This window comes from Sceloporus occidentalis, unplaced genomic scaffold, assembly GCF_023333645.1.
Source record: "Sceloporus occidentalis isolate IW3139 unplaced genomic scaffold, rSceOcc1.0.p SCAF_4, whole genome shotgun sequence".
Taxonomy (NCBI): domain Eukaryota; kingdom Metazoa; phylum Chordata; class Lepidosauria; order Squamata; family Phrynosomatidae; genus Sceloporus; species Sceloporus occidentalis.
In genome coordinates this window covers 68,552,744-68,568,791 of record NW_028316984.1, presented here as the reverse complement: position 1 = coordinate 68,568,791, position 16,048 = coordinate 68,552,744, and the positions used below count along the sequence as shown (strand labels likewise).

Sequence of the window (16,048 nt, the reverse complement as noted above, 5' to 3'; positions counted from 1 at the left end):
ACATTTCTCCTCCATTGCAGCTAGGAAATAGGTAATGAAATAGGTTGGGAGATACTGCAGGAAGTCTGTTACAAAACAGTCATATAATTTTTGTGGTTTGTTGAAATACAAGATGATCACTTTAGAGCCACATTCTGAATTCAAGCTTATTTGTCCAAAGAATGAATATTATGGTTGTATTCATATTTGCCTTGAAAATGATTTACTCAAGTCCCATTGATTTCAATAAGAATAAAGTTTGATACAACCATATTTCTTATATATGATCAAAGATGGTAAACTTGTTAATTGGTGTTAGTATTAAGCAAGACATGGGAATAAATGCCTTTTCAGTGAAGTTGGGTGTTGAATTTTTAGCATCCAAAACATGTTTTGGTTATGATCAGGAATCAAACACTTCAGGATAGAGAGAACTACAGGCAACAATAAGGTGGTTGCAGAGGAGAGTTGGGGGGAAATGATCATGAAGAGGCTATTGTATGTTTATCCTTGCATCAAATTATTTGTACCATGCCTAATCAGGAGACATAAGATTTGGCTTCTAAACAGGATAATTTCCAAAATGTTTGTTAAAATTGTGATTTGAAAATGATGGCTAGTATCTTGTTAGTGCCACCTACTCCAGTGTAACTGAGCCAGTGTCGGAAGGAACAGCAGGAGAAAGAAGGCCAAAGGTGCAGAGACTGTGAGGGAAGGCAGACAATGGAGAAATTGTCTGGTTGGAGTGGTCAGATCTTGTCTGGCTTTCCTTGACACTGTTGCATGACCTGAAAAAATGTGCAACTGTGATCACAGTGCATCAGTAGGGTTCTGGATTTTATGAAGACACTCTTGTAAAACCTCTTTTACTGAATGTTGTATGATTCTCTGGGCTTGAATTACAAGAAATCTACCATGCAATTGTGGTTATTGTACATTACTTCAGTGAAGAAAAAGACTCTGTATTATTGATTTTAGTATAAGTATCAGACTACTTTACACAGTGTGTATAATTTCCCCCCTGGCATTGTGGTTTTATTTTCTGGGGCTGTGCATAAGTTACCAGACAGTGGCTACCTAATTGCTATACTTGCAGTTAAAATAGTTCTGCCCTACTTGAATTATATTGTGTATGCTCACTTTCTGCACCAAAAAAACCCTGTGCCCATCGTATGCAGTGCTGTTCAAATGTTGCATTTCATGTTTTCTCTTTATTGGGGTACACACCTAACAGAGGTTAGGGGCTCCACAGGGCCCCTTGGGAGCTTCCAACTATAATCTCCCCACTCCAGAAGCATTTTTTAAAAAATTGCACCAGAATATCCTCTAATACCCCTAGGAGGTTTGGAGGCATGTTTGCTATATTTGGGGCCTAGGGAAGCTTCCCCTTTAAACAAGAATTGAACAGGAGGTCACATTCTGGGTTATTTCCTCTTGGGAAACAGGCCTCTCCTGGGTTTAAAATGGCTGGGGAGGGGAACCGGGAGGCTGAATGGACTAATTGGGAGCAAAATAAAATTTCTAGACAAGGAATTTCAAAAAATTAGGGGAAGAGTCCTGGGGATTGCCTGTGTCCCCATACCTTATCTATATGATTCAGCATTTACATAGAAGCATGGGTGAGATTCATTGTAGGTCCATGGGAAGCACGAGACCTGGGTTCAAGTACCAACATTTACTCAGCAGTTGGCTTTGGAATTTAGTTCCTCAGTTGCAAGATAGGAATAATAGTGGTTTGACTATTTAAATACAGTTGGAAAGCGCTTTGTACCATAAAAGGGCTATCTAATCAAATAAACATGGAATCAGTTGTATATGATATTTGCAGCTTCATAAAATAAGTACAAGTGGTAAGTAACAAGATCACCATGGCTTCTGAAATGGTCATTGGCATTGATATGGGTATTGGCTACTCATCTTAACATAACTGGTCTTTGTTAAGGTTTTGCTGTGACTTTCTTTAACAAAGCGGATAAACCATAGATAACAAGTACAATTGATTTAACTTTAAAGCTAAAGAAAAAATGTGGTTAAGCATATTTCTCCCATTGATATAACAGAACTGAAGCCACTATGTTGGGCTGTAGCCTAATTTAATAAAAAGCTGGTTTTGTCCACTACAACTGATATATTCAATATTGATATGTAATACTATAGCATTTCACTGTGCTGAGTGATGACCAGCCTATAGCAAGCTAACTAAAGCTGTCCAGGTACTCTTATTATGTTCAAGCACTACTTTATTCTGGATATTCTGTGTCCTGGTTAATATTTGTGGTATGCATTCTCAAAAAATGTACTATTTCAGCATACCTGATTAAAACAAGGCTGGCATCCTGTTTGTGAATTATGACTGAGCTACTGTATATACTCACGTATAAAGTCTAGAAACACAAAAACCTTGAGTCGGCCTATCTATGGGTCAAGGTAAGTACTACACTTTAACTCTTATCCAAAAAGGAACTATCCCCTGGTGAAAGGCAAGTGTGTAATCTGTCCTAGAAGCACTGCCCCCCCCTTTCTACTCTCATCCATCCAGCCTTTAGGGTGAGCAGAAACAGTTATGCCTGCTGGGATTTGTATGTTCTTTGACATTTGCTTCATCCTTTAGAACCTTTGTTACATGTCCCTAAGTTTTACCCTCAATTTATCCATTGGTGAAATTAAAATCCATAATTTTGGTCTCAAAAACTGTTCTTGAGTTATACATGAGGTTGACTTATAGTTGAGTATATATGATAAATCAGACTGCCACCTTCACACCTCACATTTTAGGTTGTTGCAGGGATTGGAATTCTGTTCTGACCACACTACAACCAAAATGCCCTCAAAGACGAATGTAAACATTGCAGCTTTCTCCCCAGCATTTAATTATTTATCTTATATTATTTATTGCTCTTTATAATCATACCACATTTTACTACAGATTGAGTATCCATTATGTAAAATGCTTGTGCCCTCACTTTCCATTGTGTTGCCTTTGTCTCATCTTCAAATCTTGTAATGACATTTGCTAGGCTTGGGAAGCAGTTCCTGGATTACAAAGCTTCTTGCTAAAACCTTTTATCATGTAGCATCTTTACTAGTACTTTGAAGAGTGATTATATAAGGGCCAATCTTAAAATGCACTGGATATAGCTAATTGTCGTGCTGGGGTGGGTTAGTTTTAATAATATATGTTTTTACCTGGTTTTAATTTGTTTCTGATTGTTGAATTGTATTTTAACTTTGTATCTTGTGGATTTTTTAACAGTGTCTTTTAACATCGTTGTAATGCAATTTGAGTGCCAATCTGAGAAAAATATGGGGTGGTGATGATGATGATTTCTGTGTTGTCAGAGTTGCGAGTGAGCAGGGACGTTTCCAGGTGTTTTCCTGTAGATGGACTTTCTTGGGGGCAATTAGCTTACACTTTGTAACCTGCTTAGGGAGTGGAACTGTCTTTTCTTAGAAAAGTTGGTTTATCAGCTACTCAAGTGCTCCACCTTGTGTGAATACATAACCTCTAGCTCTTAAGTACTGTGGAATAGTTTTCATTCTGCATTCACAAATGTTCCTATGGACATGGTGCATTTTTATCCCATGAAATATGCTGCAATTCCCATGGATGCAAAAATTACTCCAGAAATCACTTAATGCAGTTTTAAAAACCCTATGTGGATAACAGTTAAATGATGTTTTACTATTTTTTTTATTTTTATGAGCCAGACTTTAATGAAAAAATTGGACAGACTCACAAGTTAAACAATGTTTAATATAGTTGTTAAATTACTTAAACAGATTGCAATTTCCATGGGAAATCATAACTGCATCCATTTTTGCAAGAGCTCAAATAAAGAGTGCATACCCCTTGAAATGATCATGACACAGTCAACAATCACAGTCAGAGATACAGGCGACTGAAAATTTCATTGACAACACAATCGCGCAAGGTGGTCTGCTCAAATGTTAAGAATGCACACTTCAAAGCAGGAGGCAAACCAAAAACAAAATGATCCCATGTTGTGCTATTAATTAAAAACTGAAAGTGGTAAAATGGTGACAAAAACAAAGGGTGGAAGGTGATGAAGGACAAGCTGCAATACTGTATAAAAACCTTTGCAATTTAGATGGGGATTTTTCTAAAGGTTGAAAAATATAGTACAAGGGCAGACTTGGCAGTTTTCTAGAAGTCAGGCTGCTCTACCATTCCAGGATATGCCCTAGTGGAAAGAAAGGGAACGGAAGGGAGTGAGATGCTACTAAAACTAGTTTAAAACAGTTTAATGCTACAGTTGTGTTAAGCAGTATGACAAATTCACCGGTCAGATAGAAACAAAAGCCCATGCCATAATTGCTAGCAGCGGGCAATCATTAGGTTATGAACATTATGTATATTCTGCCCTGAGAAAAGTGGGGGAAAATAGTCAAAATGTTTTTGTAATTTTTAAGATAGCCAAATTTAATATCAAAAATTTCCCCCACTGAAATACAAAAATATATAGGCTTTTTATGCTTTTATATTTTTTTAATAAAATATGAAGGGATTTTTGCCTCTAAAAGTTTAAAATGTATTTAATTCAGTGATACATCTATTAACAGTCCTTCTCTTCTCTTTTAACTCAAGATCCGACTCCCTCTTTTTCAAACTGTTCAACAGGATAGGACATGACAACAGCCTCACAGGCCCTAGCAATACAATTAATTGTTTGGTTATGGGGGGGGGGGGGGGACTCTTCAGCATGAATTCCACAATCAGTGTGAATCAATAGCAGAATAAAACTTCCACAACATCAATCCAAGAGTGCCAAAAAAAAAAAAATCTAGGTAAGATTCTCTCGAAGCACTTAGGTGCTTCAACAGAAAGTCATTACATGAGTTATAAACATAGTCTTCTAAACAGAAAACCTTGCCTCATCTGCTGTAGTTCAAACACACAGACTGGAAGTTGGCTGTCCCCATAATTCCTCTGATGAATAACAATTTCAGAATTGTGAATCCACTATTATTTCTTGAACTCAGCTCCTTTTAATATCAAGAATGAGTGTAGTTGTGCTAGCCTTTGGGTTTCCCTTGTCTGCTTAATCATAGGTTTCATGCACTTTATTTCTTCTAAACATTTCAACGCTTGGGGGTTGTTTGATTTGTTTCCTGGCCTGTACAGCATTTGTCTGAAAACTGCCAAGTCTGCAATTCAGAAAATAATGAAAAGAACATCACACAGTTCTATAGCTTATGTACATCTCCCACTGTGCCCTTATGTGCACAGTCCCCCAGCCCCAATCCATAGGACTGGGAGCACTGCATACAGCTTCATTCATGCCCATGGATAGCTGCAGAGCTGGAGGGCAGAATCATCGCATAGCCCTGAACAACTCTCAGATAGAGAACTAGATGGGGAAAGAGTGGGTAGGCTCAACCTAGGTACCATTTCCCCCTCTCCCAAATACCAATGATCATCACTGGGTGGCAGGGTGGTGGTGTCACAGAAGATCCTCAACTCTTTGGGGGTACTAGATGAGTCCAAATATCCCTGCTCCTGCCCTGTCCAATGGTTGGCAGATGCTACTCTAGATGCCAGTGCTCAGTTAGTTTGCTGGATGGAGTTTGCCCAACCTACATCTCCCATCCCTTCACAAAGCAATGTGGTATGCCCCACTACAGCAATTCTACATGTGGATTACCTGTTGCTCTTCTGCTGGGGTGCCTGTTCCCATAGAGTTTACAAAATATAGAATTTTGGTGTATTATATCTCAGTATCTTTCATAGTAAAAACCCATTTTAAAAAAACACACCAAAATCACTAGTCTTTCACATTTCAGAAACATCTCCCTGTCTGTGTGTTTTATGCAGCTAGTTATTCACATGTAAACAGATATGCACCAAACAGGAGCGAGAAGGCCTTTTCATGTAATAAATACATTTGAAAAGGTATTTTTCCTCACCTTAAGCAAAGCTTCTCCAATGTATCAGTCCTGATAAAAAGAAGCCTCATATCTGTGTAAGGGTAGGGCGGCAAACATACTTAAAACAAGGCATCTTTTCCCTATTTAAAAGCCTTACTGGTGGCACTATTAGAAAGGCCCCTTGTATACAGTAATAGTGGGTGGCATTTTTAATTTTCAAACTCAAACACCTAATAAAGGAGCTGACAGTGCAGACCAGAAATAGTATGGGAGTGCACAGCCTTTCCAAAGTAATGCTGTTCATTTTTTTTCTTTTGTTGCAATGAATCATACTTTCCTTCAACCAAGTAAAAACATTGTGTTACTTCAAATAAATACTTAAATATCTTAAGTCCAGCGTAGCAGCCTCACTGAAGATCTCAAATCTGTGTCTTCAAATTCCATTAAGCATAAATCTTTGGTCAATTCACTTAACACTTAGCTTAAGGGGAAAAAAGAATCCACAGCAGCGCTAGGTATCTTCTGAATGATGTGCTCTGTAGCCCAAACTGTTTTTTCTCCTTGCACACAATCCTGCTAGGAAGGCATAGTCTTGCCTTTATATTAAGATTCATTATTAAACAGCAGATTCTCCTCCAATTAACAATGGTGTCGGAATCAAACTGAGCCATTCTTGAGAGTCATTCTTGCCCACTGCTGCTAACTTGCTGGTGGGCCTTCGTTTAGGAAGTAGGTAGTCATTTCTCCTTTACCTTTGACCTTAACAACCCCTCGGCATTCTAGTTGATAGTTGTTTACTGTTAAAACCTGATACATGTCTGTGGTCACCTGTGAAAGAGGAAGCCTCAGGGTTAAAAAATGAATTGCATTTCCTGCAGTCCAATACAAAACCCTCTCAATCCTGTTATTGGGAAATCAGCATTTAGTTGACAATTCAAATAATTGTGGTTGCACTTATAGGAACAACAAAGAGTACACTGGGGTTGTGCCAGATGAAGCTTCACAGTCTCATAGTGTTCACTTGCAAAAGGACAATGGCAATTTAGACACACATCTGTAAAGAGGCATGTATCTCTGCTTATATTCTGGTGCTTCCAGATCAACCTTTAGAAAAGTTACTTACTGAAATAGAACATGATTAGTTAAGGGAGTTAAGGGAGTATTCCACAATTGCACAAGAAAGACAAACGCCACACTGGGCCTTTTGTTGCTTTTCCAGGTCATTACATGGGAAATTAACGTCCCCAGACACTGACCAATCTTTAAACTAGCTTGTGGTGGTTTCTTTCTATTTTTTATTATTAAAATTAAGATTTTTTTGCTTGGTCCTGGGCAGGCGGGTGTGTATTAAAATGTACATTAAGCAACTTGTCTTTTTTACCAGTGAATTGTGTAGAGATTCCTAAGAATACTTTGGAGAGAGAGGAGGAGAATAGGTATTGAAAAACTCACCTGAATCCTATCAGGCACACCTGTGCTGTCCATTCGACTGGCTACATTCACTGTGTTCCCCCAAATATCATACTGGGGTTTACGTGCACCTATGACCCCAGCTACCACTGGACCAATATTGAGCCCTAGAAACACATGGTAAGGAGTTAGACACCGATGAGTAAATGGCTGCTTACAATTTTTTTTTTTTAAGCTGGAAGGGGACAAACCATCCAATCAACTGGCCAGGGCTAAATTTTGAATGGGTAGTCTATTAACCTTCTGGAGGAAAAGTGTCATGTGCTAAAGGGCTATGTTTAATTTTCATAGGGGAGGAAATGTAATATATGAATTGGCAGATACCAGTCTACGTTAGTGAATTTTGTATTTTCCACAGAGAGATTCTGTTTCTGAAACTGTTTATCAAAGAGTGGAAATGAGCAATTTGTCTTTTAGAAAAGCAGCTTTGATGGTATTACAATTGTAAAAATTTGAAAATAAAGCATCACTCCATTCCACTGATTTCAGTGAAAGCACTGAGCATTTCCTTGGTTCTTTCATGCTGAAATAATCCTCTCCTTTCAGACACCAGACTTTTGACATAAAGCCATAAGAAGAGCGTGCTGAATCAGGAACAGGGCCTGTCTGGAGATGTTTCAAAGCAGAGATCCATTTGCTACAGTAGCAGAATACTCTGGGACAATGGTGGGCAACTCTGGTCTTTCATATGTTTTTGAACCCCAGCTCTTGCAATCCCTTGCCATGGGCTGTGCTTTACAGGATTGATGGGATCGATAGATCCAAACTATCTAGAAGTCTATGGTTGCCCATCCCTGCTGTAGGAGCTTTCTTGTCCAACAGATGTAGTTCTAAACAGTTGTTCTTGCCAAAGGAAAAACACAACACAAGTGGCTCCCAAACTTTAATCCTCCAGATATCTTGGATTTCAGCTCCAGTAATTCTTGACTAGTCAAGCTGGCTGGGGTTTCTGGAAAATGAAGTCCAAAAAACCTGGAGGATCAAAATTTGGGAACCACTGCACCACACTACAGGTGAGTCTCCTTTTTCCAAAATTCTGAAATAATTCCAAAAACCAAAACTTTATTCATGGGTGGCTGAGATAGTGACACACGTGCATTCTAATGGTTCAGTTCTATACAAATTTTATGTCTCCAAGATACCTCATTATGTACATATGCAAAGTATATGCAAATATGGGCATTCCTAAATTAAAAAAACAAAAACAAAATCCAAACACCTCTGGTCCCAAGCATTTTGGATAAGGGAGACTCAACATGTAATGTAAGTTTTATTTCTTTGTTTGGCCTTTGTTCTTTCCACTGTCAGTGTTGCTTCATCTTTATCTCCAATGCAGGGAGTCAGCTCTCTACATAAAATATAACTGATGGTGCCAATGGAATATAGATTGGGCAAAATGGCAGCTGGCATACTGTTCATGAATTACAATGACATAAATCAGATTTGCATCATCCCAACTCTTTTTTTTTTTTTTTTTTTGTCACTGTGGCGGTCAGAATTCAAGGATGTCTTCTGCAGGGACTCCCAAGGATTCTCAATACACACTGCAGATGCCTGTTGTAGCATGTCCAGCTGCAGGCAACTAGCTAGATACGTCCTTGCTCACCCCCCCCCCCCCCCCAAATAACACGGAAATGGTTGAGTTGGAAAGCTGCCTTACTGACACTGAATTTTTGCAGGGAGGAGACACAGCTATGGAGACAGTTGCATGACTGATGTATGTCTCCTGATGCAGGATTCTCAGACAATATTTTTAACTATGTACAGCCATTTGCAGAAGCGGCACTAATTACCATGTGGCATTTATAATTCTGAACATATAGGATAGCTACACAGGATGAACCCCAGCAGCAAAACCTACAACCATTACATTTACCTATTTTCATCTGGAAGTTGTTGAACGAATGCTCATTGATGTATTTCATTTGATCCATTAACCTCATGGCAAAGTCAGCCAGGGCTTTGATATGCGTTTTGCCTGCTTTATCATAGGTGGAATCATTAAGGCCTGAAGCAGCCATGTATGTGCTGCCTATAGTTTTGATCTTTTCCAGCTGCCGAAACTGGTCCTCACTTATAATCTGCATGGCCAAAAAAAGGAACCAAGTTAGTGAAAAGGGCATGTATCATTCAGCAATTCCTGTGTGATACACCCACATGAGTATGTGCATTGTACATTATGCAGTTGTCTTGTAGGCCTTGTGTCCTCATGTAGATCCCCTGTAAAGGGACCTCAAATGATGTTTATACAAGAATAAACATGCACAATATTAAATCACTGTCTTAGATCTTGTAGAAAGAGAAAGATGGAATATACATAAAATAAATAAAATACCAGAATTTGAGAGTATGTTAATATATATATATATGCTACATTCCCTCCAGCTGGCTTCCAGTTAGAGACATACACACGTATAAATCAGACTACTCACGTGGGCCCAAAAAGTCACACTTAGGCAATGGAAATATTCTCCTGATAATGCAGGAAGCCAAACTGTGCAGTCAGTGGGTTCCTCTGCCTTTGCAAGTTTTGGTTGCACACTGTGCACTGTACACTGTAGCTGTGCATCTTATATTGTGCGTTGTGGTTCTGCATCTTATACTGCCCAAAAGGAGCACTGTGCAGCAGCACCTGATAATTGATATATGCTGTGCAATGTTGCTATTTTTCATGAGGGGTGCATAGTGCTCACTAGCATATCTCCACGAGTGGGTGTTTATGTTATGCTGAAGGGATGTTAGATTGCAGCCTCTGCACACCACAGACAGATGATGTTCAGTCATTTCTGTAATGTGTGTGCTTGGATGCATTGGTTGGTTCTGGCAGGTAGAAGGGCAACTGAAGCTGCATCTGCGCTACTGAAATAATCCACATTGACACCACTTTAACTCCCACGGCTCCATGCTGTGGAATTCTGCGAACTGTAGTTTTGGGAGACACGGAGCCTTCTCTGTCAAAGAGCTTTGATAATTCCCAGTATTCCATAGCATGGAGCCATGGCAGTTACAGTGATGTCAGCCTGGATTATTTCTGCAGTGCGGATGCAGGCTAAGTTCTGTTTTAGCATCTCCAAAACTAGTAAGTAAAATGAGAGTTGTTTTGGTGTATCCTAGCATCAGATCTGACATAAGGATTCTGGCTCACCTCCAGGGGGACAGTTCAACTTCTCATGTTAGGCTTCATCTTTGGCCCTGCCATGAGTGTAGCCCATGTCTTTTGCCCTATGCTTGCTGTCAGGGCTGGCCCCACTAGTAAGCAGAGTGAGGTGGCTGATTTTGAGTGGATTGTTTCATTATTTTTTTGTGCAGATATTTTTATTTTGTTTTGACAGCTAGAGGTGCCTGAATGATTTTTTGCTTTATGTATCAATATAACTTGACTGGCTTTGGATGAACCTTAACTAGAGTAGATGGGGATGAGGTACCATTTGCTACCAGACATATACAAGTTGGATTAGGGACAGTTGTTCTGTTAAGCCTATGGGGCTGGCAGAGCATCTTCCCATGGCCCTTGTTTGCCTTTTTGAGCAACAGTTTAGTGCAAATGTGTTTTAGCTACAACTAGTAATAATGAAGGCACTGAAGATTTCTTACAAGTGAGACAAAGCTAAGAGTCTCTGCCTTACACTGCATGCATGGGATCATATTTCAACTGCCATGCATGACAAGCTTACACTTTAGCTTACTGCACTTACTGTTGCATGGTGTCAGGGTGCAAGGAGTGGTAACTGAACCACAGACTGTGACACAACTTCTTTCCATGAGCCTTGGAAGACATAAAAGGCATAAGCCTTGTTGAATCCCAAGCAATATGCCTGACTTCATGTTTGCAACACATGATCTGGGCTCAGCTGCATGTCTGAGTGAGTATGTTGTACAGCAGTAATCAAAAGAGTAAGTAAGACTGTTGTTTGGACAACACAAGAGTCAGGCATGCAGCAAACTAACCACAGTGCTACCTAGTTTCCATCTAGCCTTTATTTTCCACCTTTCCTACTCCATTTTTATCTTCACAACAATATCCCTCTGAGGAATGCCAGACTGAAAGAGGTTGACTTGCCCAAGGATACGCAGAAAACTTCAGAGCGGAGTGGGGACCTGAACCCAGGCCTCCCTGGTCTTTGCCCAGCACTCTTAACCATTACACGTCATTAGAGCTGGTAAAGATTGCTCACCTCATCAAAGTCAGCAATGATTTCATTCAGGAGCCTCAAGCACTCCACCCCTTCATTGTTGGCTTCTAACTCTACATAGAATTCTGAGAAGTTGCTGATGGAAGCAAACATGACAGCCACGCATTCACACGACTGGTAGTACAGCTCATCATTCCTCCGCTCCTGTGCAAGAAAGTGGGCTGCTACATCCTTTGGCAAGATGTTGTGGAGGAGCCGTCTGTTGTAGGCTTGCAGTTCCTCCATCTCCTCCTTTTCTTCAGTGGCCTGGAGTGTGGTGGAGGAGAGAAAAAAAGAAAGAGAGGGGAGAGATGTGGTTCCAAATCAGATTCGTTCATGCAGGAAATAGGTTAGAAACAGATACAAGGCTTATAAACCGAAACGTGTCAAATGGAGCCTAATTAGGTCAAATTATGTGCTGCTTTTTGCAGACATAATTTGCGAAACAACCACACCTCTTTTCCCGTCAGTGATTTTTTGTGGGGTGGGGTGGTCCCACTTTTTGTTGCTCTTAGACACAGAGAAATCTCACTTTTATATACTGATGTCCAGCGCAGTCATCAAAACAAAAGGAGTCTGCTTAGCCATGGAAAATAATTTTATTGTATTCCACAAGACAAAAAAAGCCATTTCACATCTCTCAAGATACCTTGTGAGATGAAAAGTAGTTTGCTTCAAAATATGAATGTTTGCAAGGCTTACGGAGTGTTTCAGAGAGGTAAACTATGCACAAAACCATGTGGACAAAATGTGTATAGCTAGACATGCAAAGGATGAAGAAAAAAACACAAATGTTTTATTAAAAGACGGATACATTTGTTGTTATGTGCCTTCAAGTTGAATCCAATTTATGGCAACCCTATCCTAGTATTTTCTTCTCAAGATTTGTTCTGAACAGCAATAGCACTCACATTTCTATACCACTTTATAGTGGTAAGAAGCACTCTCTAGGTGGTTTACAATGTGTTAGCCAATTGCCCCCAACAAGCTGGGGACTCTTTTTACCAACATACAAGAGGATGGAAAGCCAAGTCAACCTGGAGCCCTCAGGATCGAACTCACAATGTTTTGGCTGTAGTACTGGCATTTCACCACTGCACCACCAGAAGGCTTTGCCCTTGCTTTCTTCTGAGGCTGAGAGTGTATGACTTGTCCAAGGTCACTGAGTGAGTTTCCATGGCTAAGTGGGGATTTGAACCTTGGTCTCCTGGAGTCCTGGTCTAGCACTCAAACTTAATGTAATTTAATTCAACTAAATGGTGGGTGCGGAGGAGAAAGGCTGGGGTGTGGGTGCAGAATGACGGGATATAAATAAAAAAGTTAACAAACAAACATAAGGGATTAATGAAGTCCGGCAGGAACAGAAGTTGAACACTTGAAAATTTAGTATGGACCTAATACTGAGCTCTCAGTAAGTTTTTGGATCAGGAGTAGAATTCTAAGACATGCTTGTAGCTATTATTTTGGAAGCTCCAGAAAATAACATTAGTCAACACTGAAAAAGTGTTCTGGAATGTTTGTTCCTTAGAGCCTAATGTAAACACTTTAAGGGAAACCTTGTACAGCATTTAAAAATTGCTGTGTATATTCATGTGTAAGTCTAGAAATTGTAGTCAAAAACTGACCCCAAAAACTGGAGTCAACTTATGCACTGGTCTATGTAAGTACTTGTGGGATGCAATTTTTAGTTTCCCAGGGTGTTAACTTTTTTAAAGGGAAACAAAAATATGCAAGTGTGAAAGTTAAGCTTGTTAAGAGTTCAGCTTTCATCAGCAGAACAACAAAAGTGGAGGTCAGACTATTATTTTAAATCTGTCTTTCTGAAGAATAAAGACTTACTCTAATAATAATAATAATAATGGCTTTAATAAATAATTACATAACGAAAACTAAATCCTACTCTCTCTCTCTCTCTCTCTCTCTCTCTCTCTCTCTCTCTCTCTATATATATATATATATATATATATCAGGAAGATTAAGAGAAATATATAAGGCTAGCGACACATACTAACAGTAAGATTAACAGTTTAAAATCTTGAGATAAAGACAGTCTTAAAGAGAGAGGGACCTAAATTAAACCCTAACTATATACTGAGGGGAAAGAGAATGCATAAGTTTCTTCCAACAGTACTGTATCTTAAACCTTATATAAAAAAGGAACCATCCCCTGGTGAGCTCCCTCTACTCTATCCATCCAGTCTTTAGTGTGAGCACAAACAGTTATGCCTGCTGGAACTTTGTAAGTTCTTTGGCATTGTTTTCCTTTGCCCCATCCTTTACATCCTTTGTTACATGCCCTTAAGTTTTACCCTCACCTTATCCATGGGTCATATCAAAATTCATAATTTGGGCCCCAAAACCTACCCTGAACTTATACATGAGGTTGACTTATAGTTGAGTATATACATTACTCCAGTTGGCTCATGGCACAACCTTTATTTACTAATGTAATACCCCCCTCCGATAACTGTTCTCAAAGTAGTTCAGCAAGCCTACCCTCTCTCACTGTAAAATATACCTGCTAACTATACAAAAGAGAGACAGTGTCGTGCTTTGGTTTGAGCGTTGGACTATGACTCTGGACACCAGGGCTCAAATCCTCGCTTGAGCATAGAAACTCAAGATGTAACCTTGAGCAAGTCACTCTCTCATCCTCAGAAGAAGGCAATGGCAAAAACCGCTCTGAATAAATCTTGCCAAGAATAAATCTGTGATAGGGTCATCGTAAGTCACAAACAACTTCAATGCACACAACAGCTCTACAAGCATGCATCAAGCCCTTGGGGACTATGTACGTCAAGGCCTTTGTGATCCTCAGATGGGGGGAAAATGATGTAGAGGTTTCCTTTGTGTTAGCTCTGATTTATGAGCACAAAGCTACGGTGCTGTAACAGCCTGAACAGCAATCGTTTCCTGATTATAAAATACCACTCTGATATGTAATATTCAAAAGCACACACCTGAAGCTTCCAGAGGAAATCAAGTCTTGCTGTGGATTCCACCTGCTGAGCGTGAAGATACACTGCCAAGACAAACACTGTGATCACGACAGGGGTCACAATCTTGAGGGCCACCCGGGACACACTTGGAGGGCTGTATAAGACATGAAAACACACCAGTCTGTGAATATTCCTAGATGAGAGTCATTCAGCTGGAGCAGAATGAGAAAATATAAAGCTATTTCTTAGCTGTTGGTTTTGCAGCAGGTACATATACTAGGACTGATCAAGCTGGCAGTTAGTAGAATTAACTGAATACTTCATGCTGCTCAACACATCATTGTTATGTGAATCAACACATTGTTTCTGCATTAGTCCAAGCATTCATATTCAGTATTATGTGTGGACAATGCATCTTTCTCTTATGCCCTTCAATTATTGCAGAAGCCAGGTGTGTTGTATCATAAACTCCTTTAAAGTCAAAGATAAAAACGTTGCTGGATCTCTAGAATTAATGCATTTAATTTCTGTGCCATTAAAGGGCTGGGAATAGGACACTTAACTGTAGTTTCCTTTGCTCTCTCTCTCCTTCAGCCTATATTGCAGTCAGATTCCTTCTTCCCTTCATACACAGTTAAGGGTCAATGTGGTATTGCCCCTGTGACTAGTACTTAAAGCGGGTTTTAAATCCTAATTAAGTTGGAACCCTGAGGCACACAATACACGATAGTGTTGCAAACAGCTCAGTAAGAGTGCAAAATGAATAAAATACATCTATGTGAGATGAGAATTGTGTTTTCAGCCACAAATAAGAACAGGCCATGTTAATGTCCGCACCAACTATAACTACCAGTCATGTAATATTTCAAAAAGGAAATTTCAGACTCTCCCACACCCCATAACTCACCACATGCCATTCCAGGTCCCATTGGTAAACACACTGAAATAACAAGAGGAGACAGGTTTTAGAAAAATGTATGGTTTGCTACACCATCTTCTCAGTTTCACATTCAGAGTTCAGTGTAGCATACTTGAGTGCTACACTAGGAGCATTTTAAGTTGTGAACCACATCTTATTTACTTAGCAACTTAGCATGTCACTGTCTCTCAGTCTTGAACTACTATCAGTAACAGGATAACACTCTCTTCTCAAAACTGTTTATTCTTTCAAAGTATTAGTATTAGTTAATATTTAATGGTCCAACCGTTAGGAAAGTGTTATTGGCAACTACAGTGATTTTTGTTGAATTCTCCTGAAGAAGGCCTGCATCTATATAGGCCAAAATGCATAGGACCTTTAAAAAAAAGAACAAACTGATCATCTAACAGCACATGGAGCTTGTCTCCTTTCTGTTTACAATTTCAGATTGCCCTATTCCAACAGTGAAAATTTGAGACAATTATTTTTTTAAAAGCTTGAGTACCAATGGAAGGGCTTCAGCCTTACAACTTCATATGCATTTACGCAGAAATAAATATTGATGTTTTCAATGGGATTTATTTATTTAACTTATATCCTGCCTTTCTCTCAATGTGGGACACAAGGCAACTTGCAGTATAAGATTAAAACAAACTCTTTTAATACTTTGTAAGCTGAGAGAA

The 16,048-nt window shown here is 39.4% G+C and overlaps 1 protein-coding gene across 2 annotated transcripts in view; it reads right to left on the bottom strand.

Annotated features, from left to right (window-relative positions):
- Positions 1-3,724: 3,724 nt before the first annotated feature.
- The window catches only part of LOC149313962 (adenylate cyclase type 5-like), a 321,268-nt gene continuing 308,944 nt past the window's right edge, over positions 3,725-16,048 (bottom strand). Inside the window, exons 17-22 of one of the 2 annotated variants that reach the window (XM_089520252.1) lie at positions 15,354-15,386; positions 14,468-14,600; positions 11,511-11,774; positions 9,212-9,416; positions 7,318-7,442; positions 3,726-6,693 (exon numbers count right to left, since the gene is read on the bottom strand). In XM_089520252.1, coding sequence (XP_089376378.1) covers positions 6,565-6,693; positions 7,318-7,442; positions 9,212-9,416; positions 11,511-11,774; positions 14,468-14,600; positions 15,354-15,386 — 889 coding nt within the window. In that variant the 3' untranslated portion in view covers positions 3,726-6,564. Of the gene's footprint in view, positions 6,694-7,317; positions 7,443-9,211; positions 9,417-11,510; positions 11,775-14,467; positions 14,601-15,353; positions 15,387-16,048 lie in introns of both variants that reach the window. The other variant, XM_089520253.1, reaches the window with a different exon arrangement.